General features: G+C 41.3%; 1 protein-coding gene across 1 annotated transcript in view; it reads right to left on the bottom strand.

Annotated features, from left to right (window-relative positions):
- pmepa1 (prostate transmembrane protein, androgen induced 1) overlaps positions 1 to 25,527 on the bottom strand; it is a 33,472-nt gene extending 7,945 nt beyond the window's left edge. The window contains exons 1-2 of the mRNA XM_026347166.1: positions 24,952 to 25,527; positions 1,443 to 1,597 (exon numbers count right to left, since the gene is read on the bottom strand). Coding sequence (XP_026202951.1) covers positions 1,443 to 1,597; positions 24,952 to 25,054 — 258 coding nt within the window. The 5' untranslated portion in view covers positions 25,055 to 25,527. The remainder of the gene's footprint in view (positions 1 to 1,442; positions 1,598 to 24,951) is intronic.
- Between the last annotated feature and the right edge of the window lie 728 nt (positions 25,528 to 26,255).

Raw genomic sequence — 26,255 nt, forward strand, 5'->3', positions numbered from 1 at the left:
TACAACTGTCTTTATATCTCAGTAAATTGTGCAGCTGTCTTCATGAGTCCTCTCCTCACTGTCTATGCTTTGTGTTTTCTAGTTACCACACTGCTGCAGTAGCTACAGTAATGTTCAACATCACTGGCTCGTATGAACGTCACCATGAGGCCACACACACCTGTAACTGACTGGACAGTACGTTGAGTTTGAACTGGATGAACTGTTGAGGAAATTAAAATCAGCTGTGTCTTGGTGTCTCTGGCAGCGAGGAGGTAACAAAAGCCGTGATACATGTCTATAAAAAATGTGTGGAAGGTACTTTTTCGACTTTTCTGCAGTTGTTTTGTTCTCGGGTTTTGTTTCCTGATCCTCTTTCTTTTTTCCTCTCTCTGTATGTCTGACTGTATGTGTGTCAGTGTGTCTGTCTCCTAATCCAAATTAACTAGGACACTGTGAGTCCCTTGAGCTTATCAGGAGCTCTGTGTGTGTGTGTGTGTGTTTACTTTTATGCCTCATCCTTTACTATCTTACTTGTATACTGGAGCCACACACACACACACACACACACACACACTCATTAGTTATTCAATAGCAGGTGATTCAGGAAGCACAAGTGAAGTCATATGTTTGAAGAAGCCTCAGGTGCAAGTCGGTGTGCGCATTTCTTGAAATAGCGGCTGTGGCCCTTAATAAAGAGATGAGTCAGTGTGTTAGCATTAGCCTGCAGCAGTGTTTAATCACTGTGATCCCATGCTGTCACTCAATGTTCTCCGAACTGTTCTTCTTCTCATTCTTCTCATTAAGAGCTGTCCCAGTTGTGACTAAACTTCTCTTATTATTAATGACTGTGTGTCTGTGTCTTTGTTCACATTGCAGCAATAGTATTTCTATTCGACCTGTAAAGTGCATAGAGACCAAATAAATGTTGGTGTACTACAAATGATCTGAAGAGGACGTTGGATTAACTAAAAGAGCGTTGAACTTCACACTTACAGGCTGGAAATCAAATGTTTGTATTTCTTGCATTTGTGATTATGGACTCAATACATGCTGCTGTTTAGATTTAATGTCCTCCATTTTCTCCAAATGTTAAAGCATCTTGCTTTTTTTTCTGTGACTCCTAAGTATCTGCTGCTGTCTAAACTGGTTGCATATAGTAAAAATGTGACCCAGTGTTCTGCAGCAGTTTGTATATTTTCACCTTGACCCCCAATAAATTATATATATATAATGAAGATGAACAAGACAAGACAGAGGCCAACATAAAGGTGTAGGACTCACAGTTCACTAAAACTCCACTAGTTTTGCATAATTCAGTGGCTGGAAAAAAAAGATCATTTGAATAAAATCAAGAAAAGCTCAGATGTGGTCATGCAACAGTTGTGTTGATAAATCACATCCGGGTTCAGTCTAGATACGAGTGTCAGAAAATCCAGGTGTAAACGAGGCGCCTGACTTACGTTGGCCAGAGGCAGGTGTCTCCTGCGCGTGGGGGCGTGTCTGGAGAGGAGGGAGCGGGCTGAGAGTCGGTAGTGGTTCAGCAGACAGGTGATGACAACCACCATCACCGTCATCACCACCACGATCACCAGGATCTGGACGAATTCCAGCTGGGCTGCAAGCACACGGAAACAAAGGGCGAGATCAGTTTACAAGTGTCAGTAGTAACTATAAAAAAAGTGTAATATTAAATCACTGGAATATCATTTGAATACAGCTGTGTAACAGTCAAACACATGTAAATACTGAGATTCTAATCAGTCCAGTAATTAACAGCCTCTTATTAGACAGCTCCAGTTATAATCCCTGCTTGAAGCACTTCATGCAGAAGCTCAATGCTTGTACAAAACTACAGTAAAACACTGTTGTACTGTCAATACAGTAAAACTGATGAGAAAGAAAACTGAAAACTGTTTATACTGTACATCGGTTACACTTGTGCCTCTTGTGAACAGGTCATGTGTGGTTTGAATAGCTTCTAAAAAAATGATTTTAGAAAGATTTTCCACAAAACATGATTTAAAACTAAGAACAACAGTTAATTTGCATATTACAGAATCAGACAATGACAGTGAAGTGATTCTTTATCCGATGCTGAGCAGCTACATTGTAAAGTGTCAATGAAAAAACAAGATGTGAATGTTTTTTGTGTTGTCTGAGAGAAAAAGGTTTTTTTCAGACAGAGCCCAGACACACAGTGTATGTTGTCCTAATATAGAGGTCGGGGTGCCTCACACACACACACACACACACACACACACACACACACACACACACACACACACACACACACACACACACAGAGCCAGACTAGACAGACAGGGCTAGCTTTGTTCAGAGACAGTCTGTTCCAACCCCCCTCCTCTGCTACCACTGCCACACACACACACACACACACACACACACACACACACACACACACACACATACACAAATGGAGCATTTTTCTCACACTTTTTAACAGAGGGAGCACGCAGAGGTCAGGGCCGAGCCAGACAGAAGAACATAAAGTGGCCTGTTGACCTGCAGACAACACGTAGACACAGACTGCAGACTGCCTTTCACACAGTGCACATCAGTTCTCACAGTAATGTTCTTCTGACCAGTCATAAAGAAACAGAGACACGGTCAAGTGGCTCCAAACTCTCATTCAAAAGGTTTTATAAATTCAACATTTACATGAGTCTCATCAAACCTAAAATCACATTAGAACAAGACGGATGAGGCTGAGTTCACACCCTACTGGCTATCAGAAGAATATTACCCAGTAACCCACACAGGCCCAGCTGAAGTGACACTGAAACACAACACACTGCTCACATGACCAACACAGTCCAAATGAATGTGCTCAAAGATTTTAAGTAATGACACTCTGTCCTATACAATAACTAAAATACAGTGAAAGTTCATTCCAGTTTCACTAGACCCGATTTATTATTCAGTTTACCATCCACTGGTGCTGATTCAGAGACAGAGTAAGACCTTCGTTGTTTTATCTCCTGACTTTCAGAATAAAACAACTGCACATACATTTATTTTACAGCAAATTCCAACATGAGCCCAACAGCTCAATCATCTACTGTTTATGTACTCAAGACTAGGAAGAACTTTGCGATATCAACCCGTGTTGCAACATAGCAAACTTCTTGGTCAGTTATCAGAACGTCAGTTATCAGCTTTCTAATAATGCAGCAGATTTTCTGTCAGTCCAATCATTTCCTTTCTTCTGTTGACTGCAACAGTAGCACTACTTTGTGTACAAAACAGCAAACAGAAGGAAATCAGAGCCCAAATCCTCCATCTGATCCAAGACAGACTTTCTTCTCTGTGCACAAACTCACCACATAATTGCGTCTGAACACAGTTGTCATGGTTGTGAGTCCCAGACGGAGGCTGCATAGTCTCCTCACTCTGCAAGACTTTCCCCGGTGCTGTGGATGTCTGTATTCCAGTTATTCTAACCTTGAAGATATTCCCACAGACTTGGATTATGAATTCAAATTCAACTAAAACAACCAAAAATAAAAGAAATAAAAACAAAACGTCCCACCGCTGTGAAACACTACATGTCCTGCAGATGCTCCGACGCCGTGTGTGTGTCCTCACTGGGCTGCTCACACACTCTGAGCCCGATTCAAGCTTTGTCTGCAACTTTTTCTCACACACATTCCCACACGGTCCAGACACACTCCCACATATTGAGGAAACAGCTGACCAGACCCCTCCTAACCCTCCCCCACCTCACATCCACCACCATAACCCAATAGCCGTCAACAAAAGGGGTCAATGAGATGGGGGACAGGGGGGAGAGAAAGAGACCGAGAGAAAAAAGAGGGGGAGTGGTGGGAGCGTCTGGGAGAGACAGATGGGTCAGAGAATAATGATGAGTGGGAGAGAGACAGAGAGAGAGCAGGGATTTAACTTCTGTACTCATTAAAACACATGGAGTTAAAGACAAAAAAGTTACAAACAAATGAGTTGGAAAATTAATCTGCTCAATATTTACAGCAAAGACACAGAGTCCTCCATATAATTGTTGGTAGCGATAATAAGAAAATACTTTTCTAAACAATGTGATTAGAAAATAGAGACACTGCGTGTGAGTGTTGGAATAATCAATGTCTCCGCTTTCTAAAACAATGACACTAACCCAGTGAACTGCTAAGACTGCAGTGGAGGTTCGGGAAGTGACAGCACTGTGCTTTTAAAACAACAGTGAAGATGTGGTTTATGCTGCAGGCGTGATTTAAAATGTTTTATATGGATGTTTTCCAGACCATTGTTTTGACTCTACGTCCAGACCTGCTGCAAATGTGAACTAACTCCAGCTGCTGTCTTCCGTGAAGAAACCAGCAATAAGCATTCAGCATTCACTGAGCGACAACAGGCAGGATGAGTGCCTGATTAATCGCCTGAAAAAAGCAATGACAACTTTTAAGGCGACCACAGTGGAGCTCCAGTGTGTTAATAGCTGTTCCAAATGGCCATCCTTCAAGGCAAAGTGAAAGGATGGCTGTCATAAACAGGGTGGTGGGGGCACATTGTTTAAAGACAAGGATAACGGTGCATATTTTCAGACAGCCTCACCACGAAAACATTCCCCGAGTTGCACTACACTATGAATTGTGTCACAAAAAATGACACCTGGCTAACAGCAACGTGAAGGGTGAATTGTTTCCCAGTGCGATGCACACTGCAGCATGGCCAGACTAGTCTAATGCATGCTACTGTATGCTCACATGCAACTCCTGAATGAGTCCTAAAACACATGTGGATGTTCCAGAAATGATGACGGCAATAGGAAATGTGTGGGGTCAATGTTTGTCCTGCTGCTCAGCTACAGTATCACTAGTTATTAGTGAGAGACCCACACTGAAGATGACTAAACTGCACTTATCAAGCTCATCAGACGGTCAGATGGTCACCACTTCTACTTTTTCACTTCCACGTTTCTGCTGCTGTAAAGCTCCAGTCTCCAAAATCATCCTCAATACTGTAACAGGTAAATGGGAAGAGATGCAGTGAAGACAGAAAAGTAGGAAGGACGGGAACCAAAGAAACAGAGTGAGGGGAGAAACAAATGGAGGCAGGAACTCGTTTCCTAATTCTTCCTTCTTCTGCTTGTTAATGAGAATGGTTGTTGTTGGAAAAAGCAAATAGGAACAGAGACTTTAACACAGTGCGATGCCAGCCTCACCATCTGTGTGAAGCCACCCAGACCTTCATTATGTGTGTGTGTGTGTGGGCACTCTGCCTGCTGACAGCTTATCTGTCTCTCTGTTCTGTCAGCTGGTGCTGAACTCCGTCTCTCAGCCATATCACTCCCACAAGTCTTCTCCTCTTCCTTAGTGTCTCCTTCTTCTCCTTCCCTTCATTCCTTCCTTCTTTCTCTTATCGGTGTACACGTGAAATAATAATAGAATAAATACCTTTATCTACTTAGAGTTAGTTAGAAAGTCAGGTGTAAATGTAAATATGTCATGTTTTATACTTTACAAGCTTCCTGTTTCATACTTTCCTTTCCCACTAATGCATACACTAACTCGACTTAAACAAACGGTGCACAGGTGAAATACCGTCACCAGTTGCATTTTCCTTTCCACGGTGACACTTGTCCCACATTTAGAATTTAAAAGCTGTGCAAACAGACAGTGGTTTAACTGAGTAAACCGTGCTAACATGCGTCTTTGTAGTTGCATTAGTTTCAGATTCTTGTTTCTTTGTAGTTGCTGAATAAATGGGATTTATAAATGTTTTTCACTGCAGGCCTTTTTGGCATGTTACAGCAAGAACAGCACAGATGGAACAAACAACATTACTGATGTTTCTGTTCCAATAACTGCAATCACAGATGCTATTAATAATACCTGTTAGACTATTCGAAATGTCTGCTGTGAAAAATATCTTTTCCACTTTAGTTTAAACTCATGTTTTCCCAATGAAATAGATAACATGAACCCACTTTATTGTATGTTTAACGGCTGTTTTTACATTATTGACCACAGACTGTGACAGATTAGTTGTATTAAGTACTGAGGATGTTATCCTGCTCATCATCCTTCATCTTATTTGATGTGTCGCAATTCACAGAAATCTACTTGAAATCGCTATAAAAACAAGTTCCGTCAGAGCAGCTGACTGTGCGTGTGTCTGTCAGCCTGCAGTACAAGTTGTCAACTCGCAAATGAGGAGGTCAGCAGATCGGTCAGCAGATCTCCTCCTTCCTCGTCACCCTCTCTATTGCTTCTTCCTTTACTTTCACTTCCTCCTGTGTCTAACGCACCAATCTTTCCATTCTGCAGACTAACAGGGAAATAGTTCACGGATGCTATGTTTCCATCCAGATGTTCTGTACACGAACAACAAATCTTCATACAGAAGAAAACAGGCCACGTTTCAACTCCAAATACATTTTAAATACAAATAAATCTAAATGCATCTTCTGTTCTTTCTCTCCTCCATGTTTTCTCTACTGTGTTTTCTATTTTTTGGCATTACCAAGTGATTCTGAAACCAAATGTGTTGTGCAGATGCACCGGTGAAAAACATCCTCGAGGCCAAATCATGCTCCAGCGATGATACACAATAACACTACTATAAATGGGTTTCTGTATAATTCACAGAGCCTCATACACTCTGGCATCATGTGTGTAATCCTACGTGTCCAACAACACAGCTTTCACATTTTTGCACAGACATTTCTTCTGCATGGCTTCCTTATGCCCTTTGCGCAGTCTAATTTACACTTTTCTGGAAATATGGAGGTTGTAAGTAAAAGGAGTACTATAGTATTTGTACTTTGAAAGCTTCAGATACAACCTGTTTTCCTGTGTCAGTAATTTATCTGTTAAATTTAGAATTAGAAAGAAACAAAGACAGTGATGGAAATGTGAACATATGCAGAATGATTAGATAATAACTGTTTTCATACGTGATTCTTAATCTGTTAACATGTAGTAGCACAACACAAAATGTCTGATAGTTTTAAAAACTGCCATTGTTTGCTAAAGATGAAGGTGACATTTTTAAATGAACTATTAATATTCAGTTTACTACTGTACATGTGAAAATAAACAGCCCTTTGGTGACACTACATTTGTGTTTAGTGAAAAATAATATATGGAGAATGCAAAATGCTTACTCCGTCCTCTTTGTCTCCTTCTTGTTAGTTCTGGTTCTGACTTGATGACTGACTATCTGGTGGTTTTAATACTGCGTAGTGAAGCTAAAGACAATTTTCTACAGAGTTTCGCCTCAACAAAAACTATTTATGTCTTATTTCCTGTCGACTGCAACACTGTGGTCACACAGTTACATTCCATTCTGCTGTGACCGCTAAAAACCCAGGACTGATATCTGTCTGTGGCACCGTCCAGGGGGAGCTGACTCACCAAATTGAAATCTCTTCCTCTCTGACCTGTCACTTACTGACCAGACAAACTAAGACTGGTCTTGGAGTCTCCAGAGCTTGACCTATGATAGGGAATAGAGAGCACATATCTCAGCCTGTGCTGCATGAATCTGTCATTTGTGAGACCCACTAAACCACTGGAGCATCTTTAATACATCTGACACGGTTTCTCTGCACTGAAGAGCTTTTAAGTTTCTCTGTGGAACAACAACAACAAAAAATCCTATTAAAACATTTTCACTGCTCGGTTGTGTTGCATGAGCGAGGCTGCTGATCCTTCCCTCCCTCTGTGGTGTAGTCTAGACAGGAGGAGGCTGTAGGCCTGGCAGGCAGGCAGACACTCCATGGTTAATCTAAAGCAATTAGCTCATTTGTCATCCGCTGCCTGCTCTGCGTCTATCTGCCTCCTCCTCCTCCTCCTCCTATATTCAGCTTAAGGTCACAGGCGGTCATTGGCGAGTCAGATGGCTCAGAGAGAGCAGACAGGAGGGGGGTAAGGAGAATAGAGAGAGGGGTAGAAAGGAGGATGGCATTAGGGTTAGAGGAAGGAGGCTGTACAGTAAGACAAGAAGGAAGGAAAAGGATGGGGAGAGGACGGCAAGGGAGGAAATATTAGAGTTAAAAAAGGAGACTGGATAGAAAATACACGGAAAAATAAGTGGGAGAAAAGGAGATATTAGAGAGGTTTAGATGGGAAAATGGTGCAAGAACGATAAGGAGAATTGAAAATGGAAGAAAAAAAAGGAAAGAGAGAGGACAGAGGCAACAAAGAGAGGAATGAGAGACAGGATAAGGGGAAAAGGTGGCACACAAACTGCATGAGAGGAAAGAGAAAAGAGTTCAAGAGGTTTAGAAAGGCACATCCAAAGAAGGAGGAACAGGACGGAAAGAAAAAGAATGAAGAATGAGGCAAAGAAACAGAAAAACAACAAGACGAGAAGAGATGAAAAGTAGGAACAGAAGGAGAGAAGGGAAGGGAGAGAGAGGAGCTCGCTAATTCCTCCCTCCCTCCCTTCTCAGTCCTCGGATGACTCGACAGTCTGGGTAGTCAGAAATAGCGCAGACAGCTGTGTGTGAGAGTGTGTGTGTGTGAGAGTGTGTGTGTGTGAGAGTGTGTGTGTGTGTGAGAGAGAGAGCGAGTTAGTATAGGTCACAGGTGCACACAATTTGCCTGCCAATTTCCATGAGAAAGACTTTATGGGGTGGAAACGGGGGTGAGGGAGGTGGGGGGGGGGGCACACTCACACACACACACACACACACACACACACACACACACACACACACACACACACACAGACAGACACTCTCCATTGACTTACGACACCATGATCATGGTACAGCTAATAAGTGTGGGAACTTTGGTCGACAAACTCCCACTGTTGAAATGTTGAGGGTGTGTGTGTGTGTGTGTGTGTGTGTGTGTGTGTGTGTGTGTGTGATAGACGTTCATTTATCATTCTTACTCATCTTTCTATCAGTCTTCGATCTCATTCATAAAGCAGCGGTCCTATTGATTAGAAAAACCTTCATATTTGTGAAGTAAACAGCTTTTTCTCCATTTATCAAACCAAATGACTTTATTATTATCAACCTTCAGAATCATGGCAGAATGTTTTTGTTTTTAAGCGATGATTAGATTCTTTCAATGTCCAATACGTCAACAGCTGCGGCGTCAACTGGTTGATTTGTATTTTTGTGTCATGAGAAACATTTGATCCATTTCACATTTAGATAACAAGACACTACAGTGCGTCAGAAAATCAAGTACAGCAACAAGGCTTCAGCTTGGTATGAAACCAGAGCCCTGACAAACTGTACTGTACGACCAGGTGTCGTGTTTCGGAATAAATGTACTAACAAAGAAATCCCTATTCTTGATCATTTTTAACCTGACAAACAGGCTTTAGTCGTTAAAAACAGGTAAATGTAAAAAGAAAAAAGAAAAATAAATAAACACAGTAGATGCAAATAAAGCATTAAAGATGAACCAGAGTAGTGCAGACAGTGTAGAATAGAGTGGACGAGAGCAGAGTGGAGCATTAGTCTAAATTTAGTGTGCTAATCCTGGGAACTCCCATGTTAAACTGTGGATCCCTTTTGGAACGCTAGCTATGCTAACGCTAGGAGGGACTAGGTCACACACACTGAGTCCACTAAATATTCTCACCAGGACACACCCTGAACATTGTAAGTCTTATTAATTCAGTCAGGGTGCAGTGACCTCTGACCCTTGAACTTCTGGCTCTGCCAGCTAATTGTACCTTTGATAATAGCAGTAGTGAATAAGGTAAATAATAATAATAATAAAATAATAATTATTATTATTATTACTTGTTGCACAATAAATATTTCCATGAATATAAATGATATTGATGAGATGAATTAAGTCATAGTCGACTGCAGGAGGTCTAAAAACATCCTCTCAGTGTGAAGGTCACCGTTTTCTATCCTGCCACTCCACCTCTTGTCATCACAACATGATGAAGAAATTAGAAAACAGTTTGCTGCAGTATTAATTTAATATTGCCTGGAGGAGACTCCCATATGTGACTGAAACTTTTAAATTAGTCTGAAAAGCTGTTTCTAGTGCATCCTGCTACGCCAGCTTTCCACAAAGACTTCCAGTTCCAGAAAGAAACTCAAAGGAGCAAAACACACTTCTTTTGTGATTTTATTTTCCAGTCTAACTGCTTCATTTATCTCTTTGCTGAGGTGGACTGCAGTCGGTTTGAAGTAGACATAAATACCCTAATATCTCCACACTGTTTATGTCGGTTGCTATGTGCTTCCTCCTTTTGCATTTTGTCGTTTTTCTCTTTCTGGCACCTGTCATGTGGATTTTTGTGTGCTATTTCAAAGTCTGCAATATCTGCAATAACTTAAGCAATAATTTTCCGTTCCAGTACTGGCGACTGGTGACATAATGTCGACTGTAGGACAAATGACGCAGCGTCTACCTGATTGCTGGTGCAAATATTTAGCAGAAATTCTCCACGTACAACATGTATGTTGTAAGTTATTCAACCTTTGTTTCTGACAGTGGTTCTGCATCTTAAAGCCGACTTCTACAAAAATAGAATTTATTGTAAAAAGTACCTTTAGTAATTATTATTGTAAAACAATACAGGATGCATAATGTAGACGACTGCCCACGATGAGTCAGGACAGTGAGACACATTAACACCAACAAAAATGTGGTGTTTTAAAACGTGTTTGAATTTTTGTTATGTTATTTATGGTTTTTAATGTCACTGCAAACAGCAGCCCGGCTGTGCTTTAACACAGCAAATAAAATGCATTAAAATTAAATAGAAGTCTGGTTGTGCTGACATAAGACACAAAGCACAAACAGAAGGAAAAGACACACACACACACACTGTCATTCATGTCAACAATGGAAAAATATAAAAGTGTCTTGCACACATGACATTATGCATTTCCTAGCCCCTTAGCCTAACCTCAACCATCACGACTCGAACCCAAAGATAAACCTAATTCTAACCTTCTTCTAACTAAACAACCAAACTGTAACTCTCACGCAGCACTTTCAAGTTGCGAGTCTCATCCAGAATGTCATCATAGTGCTTAAATGTCCTCATGGACGTGATTTCAAACCAAGATTTGTCTCTAGACACACTGAAACACACACACACACACACACACACACACACACACACACACACACACACACACACACACACAGCGTCTCTGTGCACTAGCTGACCTGCAGAGCATTCTGTCTGAAACATATGAAAATCAAACCTCATTATCAGCTGCTTGTCTGGGTCTGTAAGTGTGTATGTGTGTGTGTGTGCGAGTGTCTGTGTGTGTATGTGTGTGATGCTCATTATAATTCTAGCCAGAAGGAGCTAGACTACCCCTGTCGTCTCGCACCCCCGCACACACACACACACACACACACACACACACACACACACAGTCAGACCTTCGTACACAAACACACACTGTTCATTTGAATGTGAAAGAGAGTGGGAAGTCAGACAGAGTTGCAGAGGGCAGGTCACATGCAGAGAGCTGTGTGTGTGTGTGTGTGTGTGTGTGTGTGTGTGTGTGTAATGGCTCTGATCCAGTGTAAAACTAGACATAATAGTGATCATTAACAGTCTGGGGCGGGTGTGTGTGTACACACATGCACACACATTCACAGTCACATCAGGTTAGTTAGGTAAGTTACTGGCTCAATCTCGGCAGAGTGCTCTGCCAGACACTGAAAAACTGCCCTAGAGCAGCAGTGTTGAAATCTACAAACAGTGTTATAATGACCTATACGGCATGACACTTATATAACTGCAGCTAATTAATTTATTTTAAATTACTGAGTAATAATCAATTAATAACTAAACATCACAAAACAATGATAAATGCCTGTTTTTTATTTGAAGATACACATTTAATTATTCTTGTTAGGTGCCATTTTACTTCTGATTGATTTATTAGTCAACTTCCTTTTTATCCATCAGAATCGATTACAGCGTATATAGTTGAACGTTTGGTCTGATGTGTTGAACCAGTTAGATGGCATTGGTTGTTGTAGCTCCAGTATTACCAGTTTAATTGTATAGGATTCGGACTTGTTTAGTTTTCTCTATTTAGGCTGGTGAGAGAGTTGCTATGACGACAAATTGACAAACTGGTTTGTAGCATATAACCTCTTTTGAACCAAACAAATAAAAAATATATTTATACAGACATTTGCCAATTAAAACAGACGATATCTTCTGTTTTTTAAAGTTGCTGCTCAAATAAAAAGATGTCAAACAAATCAGGAACATGCATCAATCCTTCTTGAAAAGTCACGAAATGAAACAAAAAACAAAAAGGAGGACTTATCAGATATGTTAATAATCAGTTATGTGTGTGTTTGTGAGCCGACATGTTGTCCCTGTCTAAACAGTTTTCTGATGCCAATACAAAACCAGCTCAGCAGGTCCTTATATACACACACACACAAACACACACCTGGCTAGACATAACAATGTCTGAATGCTCTGAATGTCTGTCTAACCCTGTGCGTGTGTGTGTGAGTCTGGGAAATCAATTGCACATTAACAAACAATGGCAACAAATTCAAAGCAGATCTTGCTGCGGCCGCAGTCTGTGTGAAAAAATGGGTCAACATTATGAATAATGCTAACGACTTACAAGGACGTCTACAACACGTGTGTTCAACATGTGTCTGTCATGTGATTCAGCAGAGCGTGTTCACTGAGCCAGCGTCCACACAACCTCATAAAAGCTGAAATACTTTTGTAGTGACAATAAATAAAATCAGGTGTAACCAGAGAGACATATATACACTTACAGCGAAGAACTCACAATTGGTTCGTTTTAACACACTCTGTAGTTTTCAGCCAACGTCCAGTGTGAGCTAGAGTTCACCTGTGTCTCTGCTAACATTTTATAAGGTGCTATATCTGAGGTAGGAGTTTTTGGGTTTGCACAAACCTTCAAGTGGCCAAAAAAATCAATTCACGCCCCTTTATTATGAATATTATATGAATAGTCATTCTAATTTATCTCTCCGACTCTCGAGCAAACCACAGAACCTGACCACAGACCAGGTTCAGGATGTGAACCCTGGACTCTCCACCTCACCCATCTTCATGCAATCTCCACAGCTGACAATAAAACATGGCAAAAGAAACCATAAACCAAAAGCTCTATTTTTCTAATGCTTCCTCTTCTGCAGCACTCAGGTGTTGTTGAACACTGAAGGCTCACCCGCCTCACCGGAGAGGTTCTTCCAACAGTAGAAACATTAGAACTACCTGGCTTTGAAAATCTCTTTTCTTTCCCTAAGACTCAAATCTGTCCGGATCTTTACTTTGTCGTCTACATGAATCAACTCGCCTGTGCTTTTGTGTCTGTGCATGTGTCTGTGTGAGCGAGATAACCTCGTCTTTAGACAAAACAAATCTTACAGAAACCCAAACAAGATCAGTGTGACAAAGCCATTCAGATGAAACATAGCAAGGAAAGCCAAGGGAAAAATAAGGAAGAGTGGTTGAGGGCGGTGAAGCAAAGGAAAATAAAAAGTGAAAATATTTTACTAGTCTAGACTAGTATCTATGAGTTCGGTTTCCAGGCAGTCGAAGCCCAAAAACAGAATTGAACTCAGCGATAATCACATGTGACATCTGGCAAAAACTCAACACAACACATATCTGAAATGTTGTTTCTCTTTTAACATGTGTGCAAGAGACCGAAGGGAGTTTCCTTGTACGTTCATTCTGCAGCTGACAGCGTCTGAAGCTGTCAACATTTCTCTGTAGTGTCAGTGTCAGAAATGTTTACCATGAGTGCATCTGTATTTGAGTAATGAAGGCATAATGGATGGCAAACAAGCTGGGAGACTGGCTCCGTGCCTTCGCCGCACCGAGCGATACGGGCCTCGTATACTGCATATATGTGCGTGCCAGCTGGCAAGGCGCTCAGCGAGGTGTGGGAGGTTACTGGACACAATGCGAGCAGCAATTGTGTTTGTGAGGTTGCCAAGAATCTGCCAGCTCAGGTGTGATGGGAGTGTCTCCCAAGGGACTCGCTGGCTCACAGTTTACTTTCTGCAATACAATATGTGTGTATGTGCTCGGCTTCATTTGTAGGAAGTTCCCCAAGTGTTTTCCATTAGATCTTCCTATTATGACTGTCTTTAAGGAAAAGTTAGCTTCTAAGGTCTTTGAGCTACCAAACACCTGTACCTAACCAGGTTAGCAAGAGTTAAATACCACGTTTTTCCTCTTTTATATATTCTCATCATCTTTAGGTGTCACTGTGGTTTCCATTCTCAACTGGGCTGCAAATCTTCAAACTGAATATGTGAATATGTTTATGGTGAATGGTCACACAGCTGCCTATTTACACATGTGGCAGATATAAATCAGTGCCATCATGACCCCTGATCCAGTAACAAGTCTAGAAGTAATAATCAGCTTCAGTGTGAAACTGCTAGTCAACGTGTAATTCACCTCCCATGCTGAGTGACGTCTTCTTTATTTTAAAGAGGAGTTCTTTCTGAACGAGGAGCTGCTGCTTCTCCTGCTACTCTATTTTAATCAACTCTGTGAAATTGGACTTTATGAGTGTAAATGGATAAAGTCCCAAATCCTTTCTGTTCTGTTCTGTTCATCTGACTGATGCTGACACTAAACACAGACCTATTGTCTTTTTGTTGATTAGTAGCAGTGTAACAAGTATTCTGAATTAGCTGTCAGCGCTCCCTGTTTATAGTCCACCCACAGACATACAGATACCTACTACTGAATAATGTGAATACCCACATGTGTGTCCACATGTGTGTTATTTGACACTTTACATCTTCGGATGCTCTTCAACTGTCCCGTCCTTTTGCTGCTGAGTATCTATGTCTGTTACGGACCACATCCTGTAATGTCCCAATGGATAACCATCCAGAGTGAGGACCTGCGTCTCCCTGTAAAGTTAATCCCGTCCTAACGGGACTTCACTGTGGATCTGGTCTTGGCCGACAGCTGTAGAAATGTCACTGTAACTATGGTTACTGCACCAGCAAAACTGGAATCTCATTTTGTTTGTACATGTTTTTATTTACTTCACTTTTTCCCCCTAAAATCACCTTTAATGTGCACATAAAGTTAATTACATCGTCTCTGTGTGTGTTTTATAGTCCTCTGCTCTGTCTAGACACTCTCTGGTCCAGCCTGTGTGTGTCTGTGAGAGGGTGGGGGTTGTCGTTGTTGAGGTGGAGCTTGGTTTGTGTCAGGCTGGGTGTTTATAATAATACTGAGCCATGCATCGTGCGTGTGTGTTTGAATAGTTGAATGTATAATGAAAACTGTTAGTAATACAAACAGAAAGGTGGGGTGTGTGTGTGTGTGTGTGTGTGTGTGTGTGTCTGTGTGTGTGGATGCAAATCATGTGGTCCCAGCTGTTTCCTACAGGCCAGAGGGCAAAGTGAGGCAGACACAGTCCCCCCTGCTAGTGTGCCTGAGTGTGTATCCATGTGTGTGTGTGTGTGTGTGTGTCTCTAAAGGTCAAGCCCACAGTCATGGATGTCTAGTGTGTATTGTCTAGACTGTGTCTCGCAGTCAGGACCAGACCAGCTGACTGAGTGACGTCTCAGCTTTACTGTCTCACTCACCAAAGTAAGAGAACAACATGTAAATATCACGTCAGGATCATGTGACCAGGGTACGGACGTGTGTATTAATGTGTAGTCGATGATTACAGCTTCTCGTATGAAGACATCTGTAGTAACAACTGTGTTTTACTATATTGTTATTTACTATCAGCCTTTACAGAAGGTGTTGACAGATTTATCAGTGAATACTTATATACTATATAAGTATAAGTAAAATTTACTTAATGACTGAATGAATGAAAAGGGTTAAAATATCGTCTAGTCTCTTAACATGTAGATCTAAGACACATGTTTTCATATTTGGAGCCAATTACTCTGAGACAGACAGGAAACTTTACAGACTGATGATCTGAAACATCAGCATATTGAGAATATTTGAGGTAATTAGCGCTCAGTGAGCTTCCAGTTGTGACTTTCAGGTTACAGATGAATCAATAACACATCATTAAATATAGATTCACTCTATAAATCAAGTCAATTAAACTGCACTAATCAATGCAATCAATAAATCCGGTCGTTGCACTTTCACAGTCTGAGAACTTGAAGGATTAAGTTGTTTACACAAACAAGAGATAATCAGCTCAATGTAGTCGTGAAAATAAAGGTAATTAACTGTAAACTGCAGCAGAATATTACTGAATAATACACACACACACGCTTCCCAAACCATCCCCCATTGTTGTGACAATGAACCTTTCACCCTTCCTCCTCCCTGCCTTCTCCTAACCTGACCCTTGACCTTTGCCCAGCTACCCAGACTTCACGCACTCCCCCCCTTCTCCTCTGCAGATGCACAGCAACATTGGTTTCACATGCAAAAATCGAGCATTTGCATACATACGTGTGAATATATCTAAATTTCTAATTGCAATTATGCACAACACATATGTGTGTAGCCTGAATCATTCATGTAGAGTCTGTTCAGAGATGTAGGAGAGTTTCTCATGAATTGGCGTACATGATGTCTCAAACAGACGGCTTTAAACGGCTCCTTCCATCATTAATTAATATTAAAATATGTTAATTAAACAAAGAAGAATACATAGATAGTCTATCCCACTGATATATATTGACTGAATGTGATCTAACTCACACGTGTGGCTTATCTTAAACATTTCTCCTACAGCTTCATTTTGTAAAACATCAACTACTTCAATGTTTGTTAAGCCGTGTTCATCCAGCAACATCTCAGAGACATTGTTTGTTTTCTGTGCCACACTATAAAACGGTACAGCAGCATATTGTGGTTCAGACTAATTTATGAAAGATTACAGCGTTTGTTTCTGTATCACAGCCTTCACTACTGATGATTGCAGCTCACTTATGAGACACATTTTTGTCTTATGCAAAGCCAAAAGAAAAATTACACAAAATGACACGTCGACTGTCTAGAAGACTAGACAGGCTCTGACCAAATGATGAAAACACACACACTGTAGACCACGCTGCGGCAGTTCACCCTGGCTGAGACTAGTTAATGGACACTCTTTGACATACTATGTGTGACTGCGCTGACCACTGCTTCAGAGAGAACGACCACAGAAACAAGACAAAAAGTGCATTCATCCGCAGACATGTTTCCATCTTACTGATGACAGAGTCGACCTGCCAGCCTATATAAAGTATTCTATAATATAGTATAGTAAAGTATGAAATATATATATAACTCTTCTCTGCAAGCAACAATTACTTATGCAACAGACAATTATATATATGAGTGATTCCACATGGAAATGCTTAAAGACTAGACAGTGGAATCCTAAGTAATTCTGTCTTAGACTAATAAACAACATCCAAAAGCCAATTTTTAATTTTTACAATCCTATACCAGTTCCCTCTGACCCAGACCAACGTGTGAATAACAAGGCACTGTTTTCTAACTACATTAACAGACTACAATTGAAGTATTTAGAAGACCAGACAGCCATACATTTTTTTCCCTGGCTCAGACTAATTAATGAAAGACAAGAGGCAATATGTTCCACATTGCCGCATCGCATCCAAGCATATAGCAGGCAGACAGTCATTGCCTTTATTTATAGTGCAGCTTCTTGGTCCTCAGACAGTGTCTGTATGGATTTATTCACACTGCGAGACAGACATATAGGGCTGGCTCCTGCTTCAGACTAATTAAAGGGACAACATGGGTGGAACAGACAACAAGGGCCTCAGCTGAACACCGTCTTGTATGCAGATCATATGCAGAAAGCACTCACATACACAAACACACACAACCCCCCAAAGTGACATTGACCTTGACCCCTTCATGCAGACGCTGCATGCATCTACATATATGCATGATGAGGCCATGCTGATGTCTCTTTTTGTTTCTGTGTGTAGTTTATTTGCGTCTAGACCTAGAAACAATGAGCAGCTGAGAGGCCAAATAAAAATAAAGAAGGAAATAAAGAAGAAAGGAAGGGAGCAAGGGAGCAAGGCAGCAGGATGTGAGCAAAGAAGGGAGGAAGGTTTATGTTGTGCCACCAGCTTAAATGATTTTAGTTATGTTTGTGAGAAATCTGGCAATGAGCCACTGCAGTGGAGAAAAAGCAAATTCAGAATGTTGCATTGTTACAGATGAGAACACAACACGGTGCCATAGTTGCTAAAATCCATTCAGCGCTGACCCAGAATTTAACACCGCATTCACATCCTCCTCCTATTTGCAATTTGGAGCCAGAGATGTTGGGAATTTCTGACAGCGACTGTATCTTCCACACAAACCGTTGGCAGAGTGGCTGCCGCTGCTGGCAGCAACATCAAAATAAAATCCAGCATTAACATGAACACAATTGATCCAATTAATTTCATAGGAGCTGTTTGTATCTGGAGACAACAAAACACACTGAAAGAGCTAATTTCGGCTGTTTACCTGGTGCGACTACAAGCTTTGCATTAGGGCACTAATCTCTGAACACTACCAGGGATAAGGGGTGTTTTTCCTGTTTGTCTCGTTCTGCGTAGGTGCAGTAAAACGGGAATTGATTTAAGCTGCAAATGATCTTTTCTATTTTCTTAGCACTGTAATCTTCAGCTTCCACCCACCAGTAGGAGAATATTGAGAGGGTCTGTGCCAAAATGCACCTTGGGAGTTGTAGTTAATTATACACAGGCTCGTCCCATTCCCGTCTTGTTTGATTTTGTTAAATGGTTTTATATCTTTTATAGTGGGGATTCAACCGCAACAGTTTCGTGCACATACAAATCATAGAACTGTTTGCCACATTGTCTGTGAGGCGGAAAATCAATATTAAACCTTTTCATTTTGGAACTGCAGGAGCCTGAGATGAGTTGTTACGTTCTGTAACGTTATTATAAAAGAGAGAAAAGGTTAGGAACCGGAAAAGGAGGAAGAACAAGAACTGTTTATCCCGGCATTACCAGCTATTGCTGATGTGCCTCTGAGCATGACACTGCAGCCCACAACTCTTCCAGTGAGACTCTGTGTGTCATGTGGTATATAGGACTGGAAAACAAAGAGGAAGCAGCTGAGTCGACTCTCCTCGGATAGATGATTTCTTCCGAGACAAATTACTGTCTGTTTATGGTACATGAGGATTAGTGGCTACAATAAGCGATTCTGTTTCTGGGACGATGCCAGCCGTCAATCACAAAAAGCCAACAAAAGGCAGAGTTTGATCCAAACGGGCGTCTGTAATACACGAACGATAAAATACTTTCAACGTCTCCTCTGAAGGCGAATGTAGAACAATTTGTTTTTAGCATAACTTTAGTATAACTTTGCAAATCCCACAGAGACATCACTAAACACAGACACACAGTGAGGAAATTAACAGACAAAAGCAGACTAACACATGTGCACACTGACACACACACACACACACACACATGCAGAGCCAGACAGAGAGGTTTACATAATAAGTCTAGGAGGCCAGCCAGAACAGACTCCATCATTTAATTTCCATGATTCACAGAGAGAGAGAGAGCGAGAGTGAGAGGAGACAGAAAGAAACGAATCACTGAGAACTTAAAGACAAAGGCAAGAACCAATAGAACTTAATAAAAATAAAAATGAACAACCAACATTTCCAACACACGTCGATTACTGTGTTCCTGATTTCACTGAAGTTGCCTCTGATGTGTCTCCTCGCTCGCGCTGTTTCAGCTAAGCTGCAGCGACGGCACATTTATGACAGTTATTCCAGTCAATCGGTGTAAAAGTCGCTCCTGGCGGCAGCTTTTATAGTTTAAGAGATCAAAGACAAAGTCGCATGCATTTCGCCTCAGGATCTAGTTTTGCACCACAAATAACACTGTCAAAAGTGGGGTTTTCACTGATTTGGAAACATGGTCTCTGTGTCACATGGGAGCTGCAGCTGGAACAGGATGTGGAGAGTGAGATTTATTTGTACAGAGAGACACATGACAGTGACAAAGACCAATTTCTCATGTGAGTGACTTTTAGTCACTAAATATAACTGTGGATGTGGGATTTGTGGACTGTAACGGTGATGTGATGTACAGAACACTTTAGACATTTCAAATATGTTTAGAAAATGCATGTTGTATGAAGTTACTCAAGCACAAAACGCAGACTTGTCCCAACCTCACTGGGTCTGTTTCCACCCCTCACAGCTACTTCGTGAGCATTTAAAACGTTACAGCAAACTTGCATCATTATAACTTTACCAAAATTCACCAAAGCTCTTCTCTAAAGTCATTTCTCTCGTTTGATCAACGTGTTCCACTTGTGATATCTGCTGTCTGGCCTCTCTAAAGACACTCTGAACAGAATCTGGAGGTTTTGCTCTCCACAGAGAATCCATTTTCGTTGTTGCAAATCTGTCAAGCGAAACGATCTCTTCATTAGATCAACATGATTTGTCAGAATCTCTCCACTTGAGCTTGAGAGATCAACTTGTTTGTGAAAATATATATTTATTCATCATGTTGCATCTTCTGCTGCTTGTCTCGTTTTCATCTCGTGTATTTATATCTTGTTAAAGATCTTTTTCAGTGGTGGGAAAAGTACTTAGATCATTTATTTAAGTATCAGTAGCAATACCAAAGAGTAGAAATACTATGTTAGTAATTCATCCTGCATTCCAAAAGTACAAAAGGATTAAATAACAAAGCACTGAAAATAACAAAAGTCACTGATACAGAATGAAAGGAGCATTAAACATCAGTGGATATGTTAATAATGGCTGTAATTACAGATGCATGTCATGCAAATGTCATGCAAGGATTAATACACTCTCGTGTTTATACTGTATGTTGTACTAATAATATTATAAAGTATATGCTAATAATTAAAAGTGACAGTACAGTATGTGTTTGTACTTAGCTGCTACCTTCCTGTTGCCAACACTGTAGTCACCTCCTGTCCACTCAGGAACATTCTGACTCTTTTCCTCGAATTGAAAAACCACAAATAAATTCCTCTACCCTCGAGCTGAACTCTCACACACACACACGCACGCACGCACACACACACACACACACACACACACACACACACACACATGCACACACACTCAGACAAACGCCGTGGATAACATTTATGTTGGCTATAGAAACAGACTGTGGAGGTGTTTGATGTTAAGGCGGCCAGACATGTGGTAACAAATGTACAGAGAAACCAAGCTGCTGGTAGGAAATGATTCCTAGAAGCTGATACCAGCGATGACTTCAGCACACACACACACACACACACACACACACACACACACACGGCCAGCCTGTGAGTAATGCTGATGTCATGTGCTTTGACTCGCGATGTACGCCACTCACTCACAACAGATGTGCCTTCACATATGTGTGTGTGTAACAGGTACACCGTACGTATCAACCCTACAATTACAACTCTACAGATCCACATGAAGCGAGGATGTGCACTCAAAGTGAGTCAGGGTCTGCGCAGCTTCTTCACAAGTCTGGAATCGATCTGAATTATATAACTTATTAACTGGATTACATCCAGCTGTTACAGGTGTGCAGACTGCCGGAGCTGAACGGTATTAATACAAACCAGACTTGTAAAAAGCAACTATCCACGTCGCCTCTTCATTGTTATTAATTAGTTCCCATATTTAATAAATAACCAATCTACTTACCACTGTAATAGTGGTTCATGAACACTGTACAACAACATCACCTATCAGCAGAAACAGAATCTCCTGAACTCCAAAACAACACTGAGTCACTAGCTGCACTGAAAACTGTCCACATTGAGGCACTTGTGTTATCCAGACTAAATGTTTCTGGAAATACTGCACACGCTGCTGCTCCAAAGCTTCTGTTTCTGTCATGTTCACATCATCCTAGTTTACATTATAATCTTATTTTTTTAAATGAAGTTCGATTTGTCATCAATTTTCAAATCTCATCAACTCTTACACAATGTTCCGTTCACATCGACGCCTCTCCTGTTTCATGTCTTTCCACAGAATTTCTCAGTTCTGTCTTTTGATTTCACTGCGTTACTGTTTCTTTCTGTCTGTTCCTTTTTCTACTCTTTGACTTTCTCTCGCTCTCTCTCTGTCTTTACTGTCTCACTCGGGTCTTTTCTCTGTCCTCCTCTCTGTTGTCTCCCTCTTTGGTTTATCTGCTGCCTTCCAGACTAAACATGTTGCTTCTCAGACAGAGGAATTGCGAGTGTGTGTGTGTGAGTGTGAGTGTGTGTGTGTGTGTGTGTCTTGTCTTTCTGTTGCAAGTCCAGACAGATCTGAATTACACTGACTGACTGTCATTACCATCACTACAGTAGATTTTGATCTTCATTACATCTTTATATATCATTATATACTGTATGTTGTTCTAGTTCAGGTCAAGCTGCTCACTGTAATCTTAATGCTGCACCATTGATACTTCAGCTCCCAACTTTCTTATTTGGTGAAGGTAATAGTACAAATTAACAGCATCTTTTTGGCCACAAGTCACAACAGAGCCAAGCAAACACGATGGTCAATTAAAAAATAAGCATAGACATCACCAAATACTGAAAACAGAAGTTACAACCACACATCTACAATACCAATATGAAACTGTGCAGTCCTAACGGATGCTTTTGCTTTTCAACTTTAACTCTCTTAACTATTTTTGGTGTCCACATATTGAACTTATTGCAACCAGTGATGATTGCCGTTCATCTGCCATCTAGTTTCCTGGTTCGTCGCCATTTGAGCCACGGAAAATGGGTTAAATAACCATTGTTTTGTCCCAGCAGCAGCTCACAAACCCAAAATATTCAGGTTGCAGTTATATGAGAGAAAAAGCAGAAAATACGCACAGTAGAGGACAATTTAACATTTCTGCATGAAAAATTCAACGATAAATCCATAAAACAGCTGCAGAGTCTGACTACTACTGCTAAAAGTACTACTCTGATCACATCTGAGTGTTTCACGGGCACATACTGTGAATCTAAACCCTTCAGGGTGTTATTGGTATTTAACCTGGTCTGTTAAGGCTCAATAAGCATCTGGGGCAAATGTCAATTCAAGTGGGCCGGATGACAAACATGACGATGGATGACACCAACACGAACTCTGCCTCCTACACCATTAGATAAACACATTACTCACCGGTTTCATTCTTAATTATCCTTCCTGTCAAATTGAAAACTGGAAAATCATAATAAGCCTGTGAAAATATCTCCTGCAGCCACTGAAGATATTAAACAAACCTGAGACGGAAACAAAGTTCACGGACTCACTGAATCATGTTTTTTTTTTTTTTTATGTAACAAGAGACAGAAAGTCACGTCACCATCCAAACACGCTTTGGTTGATACGTATCTAACCAGGCTGAACTCATCCCTGTGGACGTTTTCCAGCCTTGAATCACGTCACAGCGACTGAAGCAGCTGAGATGTAGTTCCGCTTTCTGGAGCTAAAAGCTGGCTTCCATTATAAAATCAATATTATTAAAAGCTCAGTTATTTGCTGGATTAAGTGATTGTCTGGTCTGCAACATGTCAAATATAATAACAGCTTAGTTTAAAGCCTTAACAATTACTAAATTATATTGTTTTGAGCCATTTCTCAAGCACTAATGCCAAGAGTTCCCTGGCCAGACGAGACGTTCAAAGACATCATTTACAAATTCATTAATAAATGAAAATAATCACCAGCTGCAGCTGATTGAGATTCATTTCACACACAACAAAGTGTAGCAGTAATTGAATAAATCCCACAGCTGATAATGAAGTAGATCCAGACTACTGCATTAGTTTTTTATTTTAAACCAGCTGCCACTAACTAGAGGTGCAATAAAGAATCCTGTTGTCATCGATTGATAAGTGCAATAATCCAGACCAAACCAAAAACCTCAACAGAGCTGATCCAGAGTGAACGACTGATGAGAACTGAGTGTTTCTGACTTTGTCTGTTTCCAGGTTGGAGCCTGAGTGCGCACTGTCTGCTCCAAGGATCCGAGGATCTGAAGCTCTGTGAGTCAGCCCTGCTGGTGACCTCAGCCGGATACACACACACACACACACACACACCTTTTATCTCTAAATGACCTTACTGTATTATGACTTTATTAATGAGCAGCATGTTTGTTGCTGCTGGGAACTAACCCCACTAACCAGAGGAGATTTCAGCTCTTGCTTCACCGAACAACACATGAAAGTAGACGCTGTATAAACACGGGCTCCACACACAAACACAGGGATTTCCCGGATACGACCACACACACACACACACACACACACACACACACAGCAGACGGCTAGACAGGCGTCTGGCTTCGCTCGACATGACGAAGCGACGACAGAACTTCAGCTTCCCCCCTTCTCCACCGAGGGAACCCACCTTTTCCTCCAATACGCAGCTTCCACCGTCCTCCACGGCAACTTCCCGACAGCTTTTACAGACTTTAAGGCCATTTTTTAACAATTAAACCCAAAGAGAAAGGCGGATTTTCCAAATGAAGCATTAAATAGACTCTGCACGAATCACGGCGATTGTCAAACGAAGCGTTTATGGATCAAGATTCAGCTGAAAACAGCCTGAAGCGAATAAATGAAGTGTTTAGGTTCAAGTTCACAATCAGTCAGGAGGAGAAAACTTGACGTCTTTTATTTCCTGCACTTTCATTCCAGCTATAAACCACAAAAAGACGCATTTCTGATGGAGAGCTGCAAAGTCCAAGTTCGGCACTAAAACTCCCATTAAACCAGGTCCAAATGAAACAGAGCCCGTCTTATGAAGCTAAGCAGCTCAATAAATGCTGTCTAGCGGTCGTTAGCAGTCTACCAGCCATAAAATAATGTCACACATAGAAGATTTGGCTTTTATTCCTGAGAGGAGCTGGAAATCTGAGCCGAGCTTCTCCACTTAGGAGCCAAAATGCCGGTTGCGCAGCGCCACAGCTCCGGTGGAAAAACCCAGTTTAAAGACAAAGTGGGTGAATTAGAGGCATAAAAAGTAAAGAAATGCGAGTTACTTACTGATTTCCATACTCTGGAGGGAGGTGTAGCGGTTGCAGTTACAGTAAGTACAGGAGACATTGGCGTCGGCGGTGGCGTTTGAAACACCCATCAAGTTGAACATTTAAAGCCTAAAACCAGACATAAATGCTCCCGAAGAGGAGCCAGAGAAGGCGACAGGAGAGAGGAGAGGAGACCCAAAAAAGCCGACACCAAACTCCAGCCAGAAGAACTCCCTTTCCTCCTCTGTTTCTCTTCAGCCTCCTCTCCTTCCCTCCGCTGCGTCCGTCCTCCAGTCTCGGTTCTCTCCTCCTCCTTCTCTCCGGTTTCTCCTCCTTTTCCTCCTCAGTCTCTCTCTCTCTCTTTCTATCTCTCTCTCTATCTATCTGTCGGTGCACCGTTGAAGTGTCGGTGCAGCCGTGAAATGTAGTTTGAACCCCGCTAAGATGTGGATCAGCTGCTTGAATTGGTCCGATTCCGTGCGTCACAATTCAGCTTTAATGTTTCCGTGTTTTCCGCCGAGTGACCGGCGACTAAACTGCTAACGGACGTCTGTCTGGTCCTGTCTGCCTCCCCCTGTCTCTGTCTCCAGGGATCTCTCTCTCTCTGTCTCTCTCTCTCTCTGTCTCTCTCTCTCTCTGTGTCTGTCTCTCATTTCCGATTTCCACTTTCCTTTTTGGCACGTCACAGCTCGACCAGTGCGCACAGACAGCAGCGATAATACAGAGAATCAAAAGAAGAACAAAGACGCACAAGTGAAGTCAGTGTTTGTTTGTTTTTTAATTTAGTAAATCCCAGATCTTCACAGTGTTGTAGTCCACAGGAGACCTGAACACTTTTCAACTTCAGAGCTCTGCAGCCAATAAAAACTACAATCTTTGATCCACTACTATTAATATGATGGATTAATGATTACATAATCAATCAATAAATGTGCTCTCACAGTAACTCACACCACTGATTCATTTGTATTACTGGGTAATACCAAAGTCATGCTCACATGTTACTTAATTCTTGCTCTTGAATTCATAAATCCTGCACCACATGAATCAAAGCTACACAAATGACTTATTCACTCCCTCTGGCTGTAGATTCAGTCACATGTGTGTGTACAAACTCTCAAATGAACTAACGTGATCATATGTGCTCACAAATTAAAAGAATGCAGCATAATGTGACAGATAACACAACGCTGGGGTCAAAGATCAGTGCAGTAGTTTTACAGAACATCCATCTGAGCCCATTCTTTAAACTCGGGTTAAACCCACCACCACCACCACCCATCATCATCATCACCATTCACCATTTCACAAAGATCTAAATCT

The sequence above is a fragment of the Anabas testudineus genome, chromosome 5, assembly GCF_900324465.2.
Source record: "Anabas testudineus chromosome 5, fAnaTes1.2, whole genome shotgun sequence".
Classification (NCBI taxonomy): Eukaryota; Metazoa; Chordata; class Actinopteri; order Anabantiformes; family Anabantidae; genus Anabas; species Anabas testudineus.